Genomic DNA, 13,001 nt, shown 5'->3' on the forward strand with positions numbered 1-13,001 from the left:
TAATGAATAGAAAAGTAAGCACATGATTTGATGACATATGCTCCCCATGGGTGAAACTCCACACTTAGGTATTGGCGATGGAAGGAAAAAGAACTCCGCGTTTCAGAGCTTATGGTCACAAATTCAACTTTTCAAAAAAAAAGCTGCCTTTTTGCTTGACCTTTGCCTCTGTACTAGGGATGCCTCATAAACCTAATTTAGTTTCAACTACTGAATGTGCTTTTGAGTAATGCTGAAAAGAAAGACACGTTGATAATATTTGTAATTAATTCTCAGGATGTACGCATTACCAATGATGCCAACAATCATTAGCCATCCCCAATTGCTCATCAGAATCTCATGATGGTGAACAGTTTGAAAATGATCCAAAGAAGAGGCCGTTGAGCAATAAACATTTATTCAATTATCTTTGCATCCTGGTAATATGTGATGTAATACTGATCATTCGCTGAAAAAGGCGGTAATATCTGGCTCAGCATTTCTGTTTCCTTTGACCCAGTAACTCTGCATTCTCAATCAGCAGGGTCCTGGGATCAGATTCCCTTTCTTCCTGTGGTGGGGCTTTAGGGAGAAACTTGCTGTCATGGTCCCCAGACTCTTGGCACTCTTGAGGATCAGGCACTGTGCCCAAAACCTGGTACTGATTCATGCTGGAGAATGGATTTAAGGGGTGCCTCTTCCAATGCTTCCCACTGTGTGTCGGTGACCGACTGAGGGGGGGCAATGGCTTTGGGCTTTTCTCAGAATGGTCTGTGTTGGACCTAAAACCATCCGGGTGGCAGTTGGATCTCTCAAGCCAATTCTTACTGGCAGGTTCCCTCTTCTTTGTCTCTTTGAAATGATGGTCAATCTGCTGTGTGCGTCGTGCTTCAGTGTTCACAGCTGAATAGATGTTTTGGGGATCTTGCTGGCTATGCCAGTTGATGAAATACTCTGTCTGGCACTGTGGGCACTTCAAGCTGATGTTGTCCTCCTGGTCTTTCTCAATGAAGCAGGTCTCGCACACAATGTGCTCACACGGCAACAGGTATTGATTGATGTGAGACTTTGCACAACCAACGCAGGTCGGCATCTGGCGGGCAGTTAATTTGGTCTCTCTCAACTTGTCCACAAGCTTCAAGTAATAATCGGAGCTGCAAGAAAGAAGAGTTGGGTTAAAAGGAACTCAAAGCACACACTGACCAAAAATGTTTTTTTTCTTAGGCCTCTGATTATTTATCATTGACTGAGATAAAGAATGGCCTCCTGCTATTATGCCTGCATTTTCCATTCGGGAGACAGCATAGCTGAGCCCAAAGGGAACCTCGCTGCAGGGGTCTGTGCTGAGGAAGTAGAGTGCTGGTTGTTGTTCCACTCCACTTCACTTTAAGACACGAGGCTCATATAGTGTCCCTGACATTGCCCTGCATGGGAGCTACTATCTCAGTACAGATGAGGAAATCTTGGCACCTCCAGGCCCTGCATTGTTTGGTTCTCGTTAAATACGTGAACATTCTAAATATTGAATGTATTCAGATGATTGCTGGGGCAATGATTTCTCTTCCCACGCCTATACTGTTACTCTGAGAGTCTCCAAGATTTCTTCCTTGCCCCCCCCCCCCCCCCCCCCCCCTCCCCCCACTACTTTCCCAGTTACTTCATAATTCCAAAGTCCCAGGTTCAATTCCCGGCTTGGTTCACAGTATGGAGTCTGCACGTTCTCCCCGTGTCTGCGTGGGTTTCCTCCGGTGCTCCGGTTTCCACCCACAGTCCAAAGATGTGCAGGTTAGGTGGATTGGCCACGTTAAATTGCCCTTAGTGTCCAAAAAGGTTCGATGGGGTTACTGGGTTATGGGGACAGGGTGGAGGTGTGCGATGAGGTAGGGTGATCTTTCCATGGGCCAGTGCAGACTCGATGGGCCAAATGCCCTCTCTCTGCACTGCAAATTCTATGTCTATGCCTATGTCATCTGCATCTCAGCATATCATGTATAGTCTTGAGTACAATTTGAATATGTAATAATAATAATTGCTTATTGTCGCAAGTAGGCTTCAATGAAGTTACTGTGGAAAGCTCCTAGTCGCCATATTCCGGCGTCTGTTTGGGGAGGCCGGTATGGGAATTGAACCTGCGCTGCTGCCTTGTTCTGCATCAAAACCAGCTATTTAGCCCACTGTGCTAAACCAGCCCTTTATGCAAATACACCCAGTTTTACATCATCACCGCCCTCTTGATTCCTTCATTACCTCTTCCAGGACCTACTGTTCTTCTGACATTCAATCTTGGATGAGCCACAGTATTATTTAGTTAAACATTGGGATGACTGGTGTCATCATCTTCTCCCCCTGTCATTGACTCTTCCTGGGAATTCTATCCCCAACACCAACAACAAACTGTTCACTAAAGGTCCTAATTGACCTGGAACTGACCTCCCTATCCTGTACTCTCTTCAGCAGAAAGACCATCTACCTCCATAACACCAACAACAGTCTCTGCTCCTACATTTGATGATTTGCTGCAGGAAGGGTCATCCATGACTTTGTCACCTCCAATATCTGTTTCAATGTTAATTGAACAACATCCTATTCTCCAACCTGTGAAATCTCCAGCTCCTCATTGTCCATATCCTAACTCAAGCTGAACACCATTATCACTACCTCCCCAATCCTTTTCTCATAGACACTCATTGGCTCCCAGTCTCCAAAAGTGTGAACCATCAAATTCTCGATCTATGTTAAAATCATTTGGCCGCCTCATTCTTTGCTATCTCTGTAAATTTGACCTATCCTACAGCTCCACCTTCCCTGAACTCCTCTGTCCTGATTCTTCAATTCTCCGTCCTTCAGCCCACCGTTGACGGTGGTGTCCTCAGATGCCTTGGTCCAAAGCTCTTGAAATTACTCACTACAACTTTCTCCCTCACCACCTCCCCTCCTCCTTCAAGATCCTTCAGTCCCCTCTCCTAGTGTCTCCATCCTCGACTTGGTGTCCATTTTGTTGATTGGACCTCTGTGAAGCAGCTTGGTATGGCTTTCTCCACTAAAGCTGCTATTTAAATGCAAATGTTATTGGGTGCGATTCTCCAGAAAGATTTCTAAGTCTGGTAGCAAGCGGGAACAGCGCTCAGCCCAGCGAGGCCGCCGAGGCTATTCACGTTAAATGGTCCACTTAACGAGACCCCACGGGCTCAAATGAAGGCTCGCCAGCCAATTCGCCGGGGCCGTGCTCGCCAGCCTCCCACTAACAAGATTGAGCAGCACTGAAGCAGCACTAGCGAAGCCAACTTCAGTCAACTTGCAACAATGGTGCCGAGGAGACCAGCTCCAAGTTGCGGGGATGTAGACCTAGGGAGGTTCCTAGATGCAGTGGAGGCAAGGAGAGATGTTCTGTTCCCCCAAAGTCCTTGGAGGGTGAGCAACAGGGCAGCCAGTAGCTGTAAGCTCCAGGAGCATGAGAAGGAGGACTGGCTTCCACTGCCAAAAAAAGTCAACGACCTACACCAGACAGCACCAGTGTGTAGACAACAATGCCCCTCAAGACCTTTCCTCCCCCACATAAGAATTCACCCCGCCCCCAGCTCTCCATGCGGTCCCCAATCCTCCTTTCACCCTTGCCTCCTTTCAACCTCCCCCCAATCCTTCATTCACACGGTCCCTCCCACCACTGTGCACCATGCATGTGGCAAATGACACCCTCTCATTGTTTCCTCAGGAAAAGCCTCACACAATCCCTGGGAGAGAGCCCACACTGTCAGCGAGGTGCCAGACTTCAGAATCCTCACCTCCTTCGAGGAGCGGTCCCTGGAGGTGACTGGGGTGGCCAAGGACAGGGCAGTCACCCACGCGGAGGCTGGCGGATGCCGCTAATTCATAGATTCATAGAATTTACAGTGCAGAAGGAGGCCATTCAGCCCATCGAGTCTGCACCGGCTCTTGGAAAGAGCACCCTACCCAAGGGCAACACCTCCACCCTATCCCCATAACCCAGTAACCCCACCCAACACTAAGGGCAATTTTGGACACTAAGGGCAATTTAGCATGGCCAATCCACCTAACCTGCACATCTTTGGACTGAGAGAGGAAACTGGAGCACCCGGAGGAAACCCACGCACACACGGGGAGGATGTGCAGACTCCGCACAGGCAGTGACCCAAGCTGGAATCAAACCTGGGACCCTGGAGCTGTGAAGCATTTGTGCTACCCACAATGTTACCTTGCTGCCCCTTAGGTGAGGAACCACCGGTCGCACCCAGAGGACCTGTCAAACGTGAATTGTTATTGTCTTACTGACTGACCCATCCCTCCCACTGACCACATGTCCATTCTCCCACAGGTCCTCCAGCTGACGGCACCGGCCCATCCCAGGTGGCACCGTCTCCAGCCTCTCACGCGACCACCTCGGGGGGAAGCCCCGAGGAAGACACGATCGAGGCGTCACAGCTGTCACCCCACCTTCACCAGTCCAGATACACGCACCTCAGTGGGAAATGTTAGTGGTCAGGCTTTTGGGGCACAATCTGGTGAGCACCACATTGCTGCTGATGCACATCAGGTGGAAGCAGAAACCCCAAGTGGAGGGCAGCACGGTGGCACAGTGGGTTCGTACTGCAGCCTCACGGCGCCGAGGTCCCAGGTTCGATGCCGGCTCTGGGTCACTGTGCGTGTGGAATTTGCACATTCTCCCCATGTTTGCGTGGGTTTCGCCCCCAGAACCCAAAAGATGAGCAGGTTAGGTGGATTGGTCGCGCTAAATTGCTCCTTAACTGGAAAAATTAATTGGGTACTCTAAATTTATTTTAGAAAAAAAAAGAAATCCCCAGACATACAACAGTTGGAGGTCTGCTGGATCTCACTTTTCAAAAGGAGTACTAATCGGCGACAGTGTGAGCACTTGCTGGGGAGGCCGCTGAATGACAGGAAGCCACTGGTATGGGGTGGCTCTCATTAATTGTACGGAAATGGGGCTTAAGTGGTGATAATTGGTTTCTCGCTACGTTACGGCGAGATTCCGATTTCGCCTACGGGAGTGGGCCGGTTGTATTGCAAACAGTTTGCCACCTGGCCTGGTCCCTGTTTTTGGCCTTTCCCGCTATTCAGTGGCAGCGTTACGCTTGAGCGTGAGTGAAACAAGGCCGGAAGGTCGCGCCGAATGTTTTCTGCTGCCTAATTTGGTAAAAAGTATTCACCTGTTTAACATAGAGGAGGAGCGAGAGTGCAGACGTTTAAGGATGACATTTTAGAGAAGACATGACCATCAATGGTGAAATCGGGGAAAAGCAGTTATTTTTTAAAATAAACTATCAATTCCGTTCTGATCTCACTGCAGCTGACATTGCCTACTACTGCTGGCCAAAGCCTTTGAAAACCTTTACATTGAAGAACTCTGGGCAGAAGGGAAAGAGAAAATGCTGGAAAATCTCAGCAAGTCTGGCAGCATCTGTAGGGAGAGAAAAGAGTTAACGTTTCAAGTCCAATGACTCTTTATCAAAGCTGAGATTTTCTTGCATTTTCTCTCTCGTTTCAGATTCCAGCATCCGCAGTAATTTGCTTTTATCCACTCGGTAGAAGGGACAAGGCTCAGAACAATACTGTGGCGGGAAAGAGACAAAATTGATCTGGAAGTCATGATTCGGTGAAACCCAAAATCTCTGGTGGCGGAGGGGGTTAATTTCAAAGCTTTGGAAAGTGCGGGAGGAATTGCATTTATGTAGCACCTTTAATAGCCTCAGGATGCCCAAGTCAAAATTTCTCCCCACCCCACTGTTGGAAGTGCTACACAAGCCTTTGCATTCAAGGGATCATACTCCGCCAGTTCCGCCAACTCCAGCATATTGCCACCACCAAACACATCTTCCCCTCATTCCCCCTGTTAGCATTCTATAGGGATCGTTCCCTCTGGGATACCCTGGTCTACTCCTCCTTTACCTCCAACACCTCATCCTCTTCTTAAGGCACCTTTCCATGCAATCATAGAAGGTGCAAAACCTACCCCTTTATCTCCTCCCACTTCACCATTCAGGACCCTAAACACTCTTTTCAATAAGAAGTCTTACAGCACCAGGTTAAAGTCCAACAGGTTTGTTTCAAACACTAGCTTCCGGAGCACTGCTCCTTCCTCAAGTGCGCCTTTCACTTTTCAAGTGAGACAGCACTTCACGTGCACCTCCTTCGTCTGGTCTATTGCTCCCAATGCGGTCTACTCTACATTGGAGATACTGAAGGCAGACTGGGTAACTGCTTTGCAGAACACCTTTGCCATTTCACCTCACTATCCTGCTCTTATGGCCTGCTGCATTGTTCCAGCGAAACCCAATGCAAACTGGTGGAATAATCTTCTGATTAAGCACATTGCAGCCTTCCAGACTTAACATTGTGTTCAACAACTTCACACTGTGAACTCTCTCCTTCACCCTTTCTTTTAAGGAAAGGTTGATTAGAGTGCAGGACAGACATGTCCCTGTGAAAATACGAGCTAGAAATGGCAAGATTAGGGAACCATGGATGACGGGTGGAATTGTGAGACTAGCTAAGATGAAAAAGGAAGCATACATAAAATCGAGGCGACTCAAAACTGATGAAGCTTTGGAGGAATATTGGGAAAGTAGGACAAATCTCAAACGCGCAATAAAGAGGGCTAAAAGGGGTCATGAAATATATTTGGCTAACAGGGTTAAGGAAAATCTCAAAGCCTTTTATTCCTATATAAGGAGCAAGAGGGTAACTGGAGAAAGGATTGGCCCACTCAAAGACAAAAGAGGGAATTTATGCGTGGAGTCAGAGGAAATTAGTGAGATTCTTAATGAGTACTTTGCATCGGTATTCACCACCATGACGCATGTTGAGGCTAGGGATGGATGTTTAAATACTCTAGGTCAAGTCGGCATAAGGAAGGGGGAAGTTTTGGGTATTCTAAAAGGCATTAAGGTGGACATGTCCCCAGGACCGGATGGGATCTATCCCACGTTACTGAAGGAAGCGAGGGGCCAAATAGCTGGGGCTTTAACAGATATCTTTGCAGCATCCTTGAGTAGGGGTGAGGTCCCGGAGGAATGGAGAATTGCTAATGTTGTCCCTTTGTTTAAGAAGGGTAGCAGGGATAATCCAGGGAATTATAGACCTGTGAGTTTGACATCAGTGGTAGGCAAACTTTGGAAAAGATACTGAGGGATAGGATCTATTCACATTTGGAAGAAAATAGACTTATCAGTGATAGGCAGCATGGTTTTGTGCAGGGAAGGTCATGTCTTACAAACCTAATAGAATTCTTTGAGGAAGTGACAAAGTTAATTGATGAGGGAAGGGCTGTAGATGTCATATACATGGACTTCAGTAAGGCATTTGATAAAGTTTCCCATGGCAGGTTGATGGAAAAAGTGAAGTCGTATGGGGTTCAGGATGTACTAGCTAGATGGATAAAGAACTGGCTGGGCAACAGGAGACAGAGAGTAGTGGTGGAAGGGAGTGTCTCAAAATGGAGAAAGGTGACTAGTGGTGTTCCACAGGGATCCGTGCTCAGACCACTGTTGTTTGTGATGTACATAAATGATCTGAACGAAGGTATAGGTGGTCTGATGAGCAAGTTTGCAGACGATACTAAGATTGGTGGAGTTGCAGATAGCGAGGAGGACTGCCAGAAAATACAGCAAAATATAGATAGATTGGAGAGTTGGGCAGAGAAATGGCAGCTGTAGTTCAAGTTTAAGGGAGATGTGCATGGGAAGTTTTTTACGCAGAGGGTGGTGGGTGCCTGGAACGCTTTGCCAGCGGAGGTGGTAGAGGTGGGCACGATAGCATCATTTAAGATGCATCTGGACAGATATATGAACGGGCGGGGAACAGAGAGAAGTAGATCCTTGGAAAACAGGCAACAGGTTTAAATAAAGGATCTGGATCGGTGCAGACTGGGAGGGCCGAAGGGCCTGTTCCTGAGCTGTAATTTTCTTTGTTCTTTGTTCTTGTTCACCCCATTTTTATATCTATCAATTAATTTTCCTTTCTCCCATCAATCAGTTTTACCCTCACCATTGTCTCCCCTTCCCCCACCCCACGAGGGCCATCTGTTCCTTGTTCCGAGTTGTCCTTTGATGCACTGCTTGCCTTTGTTCGGCCATTACTACATAATAATCTTTTAATGTGCCACTATCAGCACCCTTCTTAGCCTTGATCACTGCCATTTATATTCCTTTTGTCTTTTTGTCCATGACATCTTTGTTAATCTTCACTTATCGCTGGCTCTCTATCCAGCACCACTGCTCCATGCCAAACCCCCCCCCCCCCCCCCCCCCCCCACCACCACCACCCTCACCCCCACCCCAACAATAGTATAAATCTCATCCTATTTCCAATTCTTTCTAGCTTTGACAAAGAGTCACCCAGACACAGAACATTAGTTCCGTTCTCTCACCACAGACACTGTCAGGACTGCTGAGTTTGTCCAGTATTTTCTGTTTTTGCACAATAAGGTCATGTTGCTGTTTGTGGAATCTTGCTGGGTGCAGATTGATTGCTGCATTTCCTGTATTACTGCTGTTCAAAAATACTGTAATACGCTTTGTAAAACACTTTGAGGTTTCCTTAAGCTTGTGAAAGGTATATAATCATAGAATAGAATACCTACAGTGCAACCATTCAGCCCATCAAGTATGCACCGACCCTCTGAAAGAATACCCCACCGAAGCCCACTTCCCTGCCCTATCCCTGTTACCCCACCCAACCGTTGGACACTAAGGGGCAATTTAGCATGGCCAATCCACCTAAATGCACATCTTTGGATTGTGGGCGGATATCGGAGCATCCGGAGGAAGCCACGCAGACTTTGGGAGAATGTACAAACTCCACAGACAGTCACCCAAGGCCTGAATTGAACCTGGGTCCCTGGCACTGTGAGGTAGCAGCGCTAATCACTGTGCCACCGTGCTGCCCATGCTGGCTCTTCCTTTCTTAGAAAAGAGCACCAGGGAATTTAGAGTGCTTGGAGGAAGGAGGGCACAGATATCCTTTTTGTGGAATGTGCGTGAAACATATGCCTATCTTTCTCCTGCCTTTTTAGCTCATTTTTAAAATAAGGAGTCACACAGCTCGAATAGTTTTGTCAAAGGCAGAATGGAAAGTGAAGGGGTGAAGAGAACAGAATAATAGTCATGGATGGGAAGTACAAATACTATTCTGCATCATTTCATGCTTCAACAATGAACTTTAACACACGTCACTCACTCCTCTTCGGCCTTGTTTTCTGAGAGCTTGCAGAGCCTTAGGAAATAGAAGAGAATTCTCCTGATTAAGTTGCTCTTCTTTGATTGGCTCTCTGTTTGAACCATTTTGTTGAAATATCTAACTTCCTAATCCCTGCCAACGTTAATCACATCTCCTCTTTATATTCTCGCCAAACAGTTGCAGCTTGTTACTAGGGCAACCTGTTACTGTGGTGTCACACTGCCACAAGGGGTGTCACATTCAGATAGAGTGAGAGGGAGGTCTCGCTCATTTATATTCAGGCTTTTAGAGATTCATGAACTGAAACTTCACAACTGAAATGTTTCTCGACTGAGAAAATCTAAAAGATCTGTCGATAATTTCATACATTTGCAATGTAAGATTGTTTTCAGAAAATAAGTGAAACCAGCTCTGGTCCACTTCCTGATTAGTGTTCATCGCTGAGAACACACCTCAATGATCCATCGGCAAGTGTCAATGAACTGGCGACCTTCAGTACTGATGGACCAGGCGGAACAAAACCCAAGGCTTCTTCTACTAATTGAGAAATATTTTATTATTTGAGTTGTTTTCATTGCAATTCCAACAAGAGGACTCGCTGATAGCGGCCGAGTTAACAGACACTCAGAATGTGTGTTAGGTTTCCCATGAGATATGTGTGAGGTCACAGACTGTCATAATGGGATTATTCAGCAGGTCCATCAGCTCCTGTCGTGAGATTTGTGTCTTCGTCAGAACAACCAGAGGTTCAGGAAATGCCCTTAACATTAACCTGCCATTTCTCTTTCAGACACTGGTGTGACGAGGGGAACTTGGCATTTGAAATTGTGGGATGGTTTCAACTTGCCCAGCGGGGAGATGACACGTTTGGATTATCCGTCTGCTTTACACCATGCTCAATTTCCCCTGAACTTTGAGAATTATAGGGGACTCAGAAGAGAGCTCCGTCTGGGCAGTGATCCCCGCCCGAATTGAAATTGCCCTCTTAACTTTAATTCATTATGTCATAGAACCATAGAATTCCGACAGAGACCATAAAACATAGGGCCACCATAGAATTAGGCCACTCAGCCCATCGAGTCTGCTCCGCCATTCAATCATGGCTGATATTTTTCTCATCCCCATTCTCCTGCTTTCTCCCCATAATCCCTGATCCCCTTATTAGTCAAGAGCCTATCTATCTCTCTCTTAAAGACACTCAGTGATTTGGCCTCCACAGCCTTCTGCAGCAAGGATTCACCACCCTCTGGCTCAAGAAATTCCTCCTCATCTCTGTTTTCAAGAATCGTCCCATTAGTCTGAGATTGTGTCCTCTGGTTCTAATTTTTCCTACAAGTGGAAACATCCTCCCCATGTCCACTCTATCCAGGCCTCGCAGTATCCTGTAAGTTTCAATAAGAACTCCTCTCATCCTTCTAAACTCCAACAAGTACAGACCCAGAGTCCTAAGCCGTTCCTCATATGATAAGCAGTGCACAAGGACGCCATTTGCCTCATTGAATCTTCACAGACCCTCTGAAAGAGCAGCCTACCTATGCCCACTCTCCCACCTCACCCCGCTCCGTCCTAAGCTCTTAACCCCATTACCCCACCAAGCCTGCACATCTTTGCACACTAAGGGGCAATTTTGCATGGCCTGTCCACCTAACCTGCACATCTTTGGTTTGTGGGAGGAAACTGGAAACCCACACAGACACAAGGAGAAAGTGCAAGCTCCACACAGTCACCCAAGGCCGGAATCGAACCAAGGTCCCTGTCAATGTGAAGCAGCAGTGCTAACCACTGTGCCACCATATAGTGCCTGTCATTATCTATTTTAAAATCTTTCTCCCTCTATAATCCATATTATTCTACTTTTTGCAGTGATTTCCTGAGGTACTTTATTGGCTATTTTATTGGTGGCCATGAAAGTTCCCCGAAATCTATTTCAAAAAGCCGTAGTTAAATTTTACCCAATAACCTGGCCAATATTCGTCCCTTACCTGTGACACTAAAATAATTCATCGAGACATTTATCACATTGCTCATTGTGATGCTGTGTTCCTTATATTACCAGTGACTATAGGTGTCATTCTCTGGAAATATTTCTAAGTTTATTTGTGGCGGGTGTTTTAGGAAGTTCCCATTTCTATTCAAAGACACTTAGTCATTTTGGACCCTGGGGAGTTTCTCACCGTTTAGCCCACACTTAGAATTTTTGTTTAGCACTGGGGAGCTGAACTCAGGGCTACCCCACCCATGGGCATTATCATCACCCACACACACCCCACCCCCAAGTGCGGACACTCCATTGATGGCACAATAGCACAGTGGTTAACACTGTTGCTTCACAGCGCCAGGGACCTGTGTTTGATACCTGGCTTGGGTCACTGTCTGTGTGGAATCTGCACGTTCTCCCCGTGTCTGCGTGGGTTTCCTCCGGGTGCTCTGGTTTCCTCCCACAAGTCCTGAAAGACGTGTTTGTTAGGTGAATTGGACATTCTGAATTCTCCCTCAGTGTACCTGAACAGGCACCACAGTGGGGCTACTAGGGGATTTTCACAGTAACTTCATTGCAGTGTTAATGTAAGCCCTCTTGTGACACTAATAAAGATTATTATTATTGGATCCTTGCGCCCCCCCCCCCCTCTTCAGGCACCCCCAAACCCCCTTACAGCACCCCCTTCCTTCCAGGACCCCCACCCGTTAGCCCTAACTTCCCAGAGGCTCTGCACACCCCCACCCTTCAAACCTCCCCTCCACCCTCCTCTCATGGGCATGGCCTCCCTTGGCCCCTGACCCTAGGCAGTGCCTTCTTGGCATCTGGAGAGCCTTGCACTGTCACTCTGGCATCCAGGCAGTGCTCCTGCCAGCTTGGCAATGCCATCCGGGCATCTTGGCAGTGCCAGTGTGGCAGTGCCAATGTGCCAGCTGCACAGTGCCAAGGTGCCCACTTTCCAGGAGGAGGGCCAAGAAGCTCCGATGGCCTGAGAGACCCCCTGGGTGCTGTTCCGCCTTGTCCACCTTGTGTGGACCAATGCTGAATGGCATCCAGCTAAAGTCTCACTGGGAGGCCGGAGAATCGAGGGAAGCCGGTAGATGCTGGGTAAGTTCACCGAAGCAGGTTTAAAACTGGCTTTGGCTCGGGGCTGTATGGTCCTGCCCCTTGTGGGCGGGATTCGGACTCCGACACCTCCGGAGCTTAGGTGAATCCCATGAGGCGTGAAAACTGTTGGGAAGCCCGCCACAAGACTCTCCCGCCATTCACCGGCCACACTGTGGGGGCGATTCTCCGAGCCCCGCGCTGGGCCGGAGAATCGGAGCAACCGCGCCACAACACCCCGACGCCGGCGCACGATTCTCTGAGGTGCAGAGAATTGGCGCCATTTGCGCCAGCGCGTTTGGTGCGGCGCCGGCTACGGGCCGCCAGAATAGCGGGTCCGCCGATTCTCCAGCCCAGATGGGCCAAGCGGCCGCTCCGACATGACAGAGTCCCGCCGGTGCTGTTCACCCCTGGTCGCTGCTCATGGGAATTATGCAGGAATGCTCGGGGGGGGGGGGTAGGGCAGCACGGTGGCTTAGTGGTTAGCACCGCTGCCTCACGGCGCTGAGGTCCCAGGTTCGAATCCCGGCCCTGGGTCACTGTCCGTGTGGAGTTTGCACATTCTCCCCGTGTCTGCGTGGGTTTCGCCCCCAAAACCCAAATAAATGTGCAGAGTAGGTGGATTGGCTACGCTAAATTGCCCCTTAATTGGAAAAAATAATTGGGTAATCTAAATTTTAAAAAAAGAAGAAAAAAAAAGGAATGCTCGGGGGGGGGGGGGGGGGGT

The 13,001-nt window shown here is 48.1% G+C and overlaps 1 protein-coding gene across 1 annotated transcript; it reads right to left on the bottom strand.

Moving 5' to 3' along the window:
• Nucleotides 1–380: 380 nt before the first annotated feature.
• Nucleotides 381–9,355, bottom strand: LOC119954442. Its single transcript, XM_038779655.1, has 2 exons — nucleotides 9,193–9,355; nucleotides 381–1,133 (listed from the first exon to the last, which is right to left on the bottom strand). The coding sequence occupies exons 1-2, from the start codon at nucleotides 9,294–9,296 to the stop codon at nucleotides 473–475; spliced, it is 765 nt and encodes a 254-aa protein (XP_038635583.1). The 5' UTR covers nucleotides 9,297–9,355; the 3' UTR covers nucleotides 381–472.
• Nucleotides 9,356–13,001: the final 3,646 nt, after the last annotated feature.

Source organism: Scyliorhinus canicula, chromosome 19 (assembly GCF_902713615.1).
Source record: "Scyliorhinus canicula chromosome 19, sScyCan1.1, whole genome shotgun sequence".
Classification (NCBI taxonomy): domain Eukaryota; kingdom Metazoa; phylum Chordata; class Chondrichthyes; order Carcharhiniformes; family Scyliorhinidae; genus Scyliorhinus; species Scyliorhinus canicula.

What these genes read in the sequence shown, in the direction of transcription:
- LOC119954442 (XM_038779655.1), bottom strand. Translation starts at nt 9,296, where the DNA reads ATGGTTCAAACAGAGAGCCAATCAAAGAAGAGCAACTTAATCAGGAGA. An exon ending in GAAAACAAGGCCGAAGAGGA is followed by an intron (nt 1,134 to 9,192) that starts GTGAGTGACGTG and finishes TCTTTCTTGCAG; the next exon opens with CTCCGATTATTACTTGAAGC.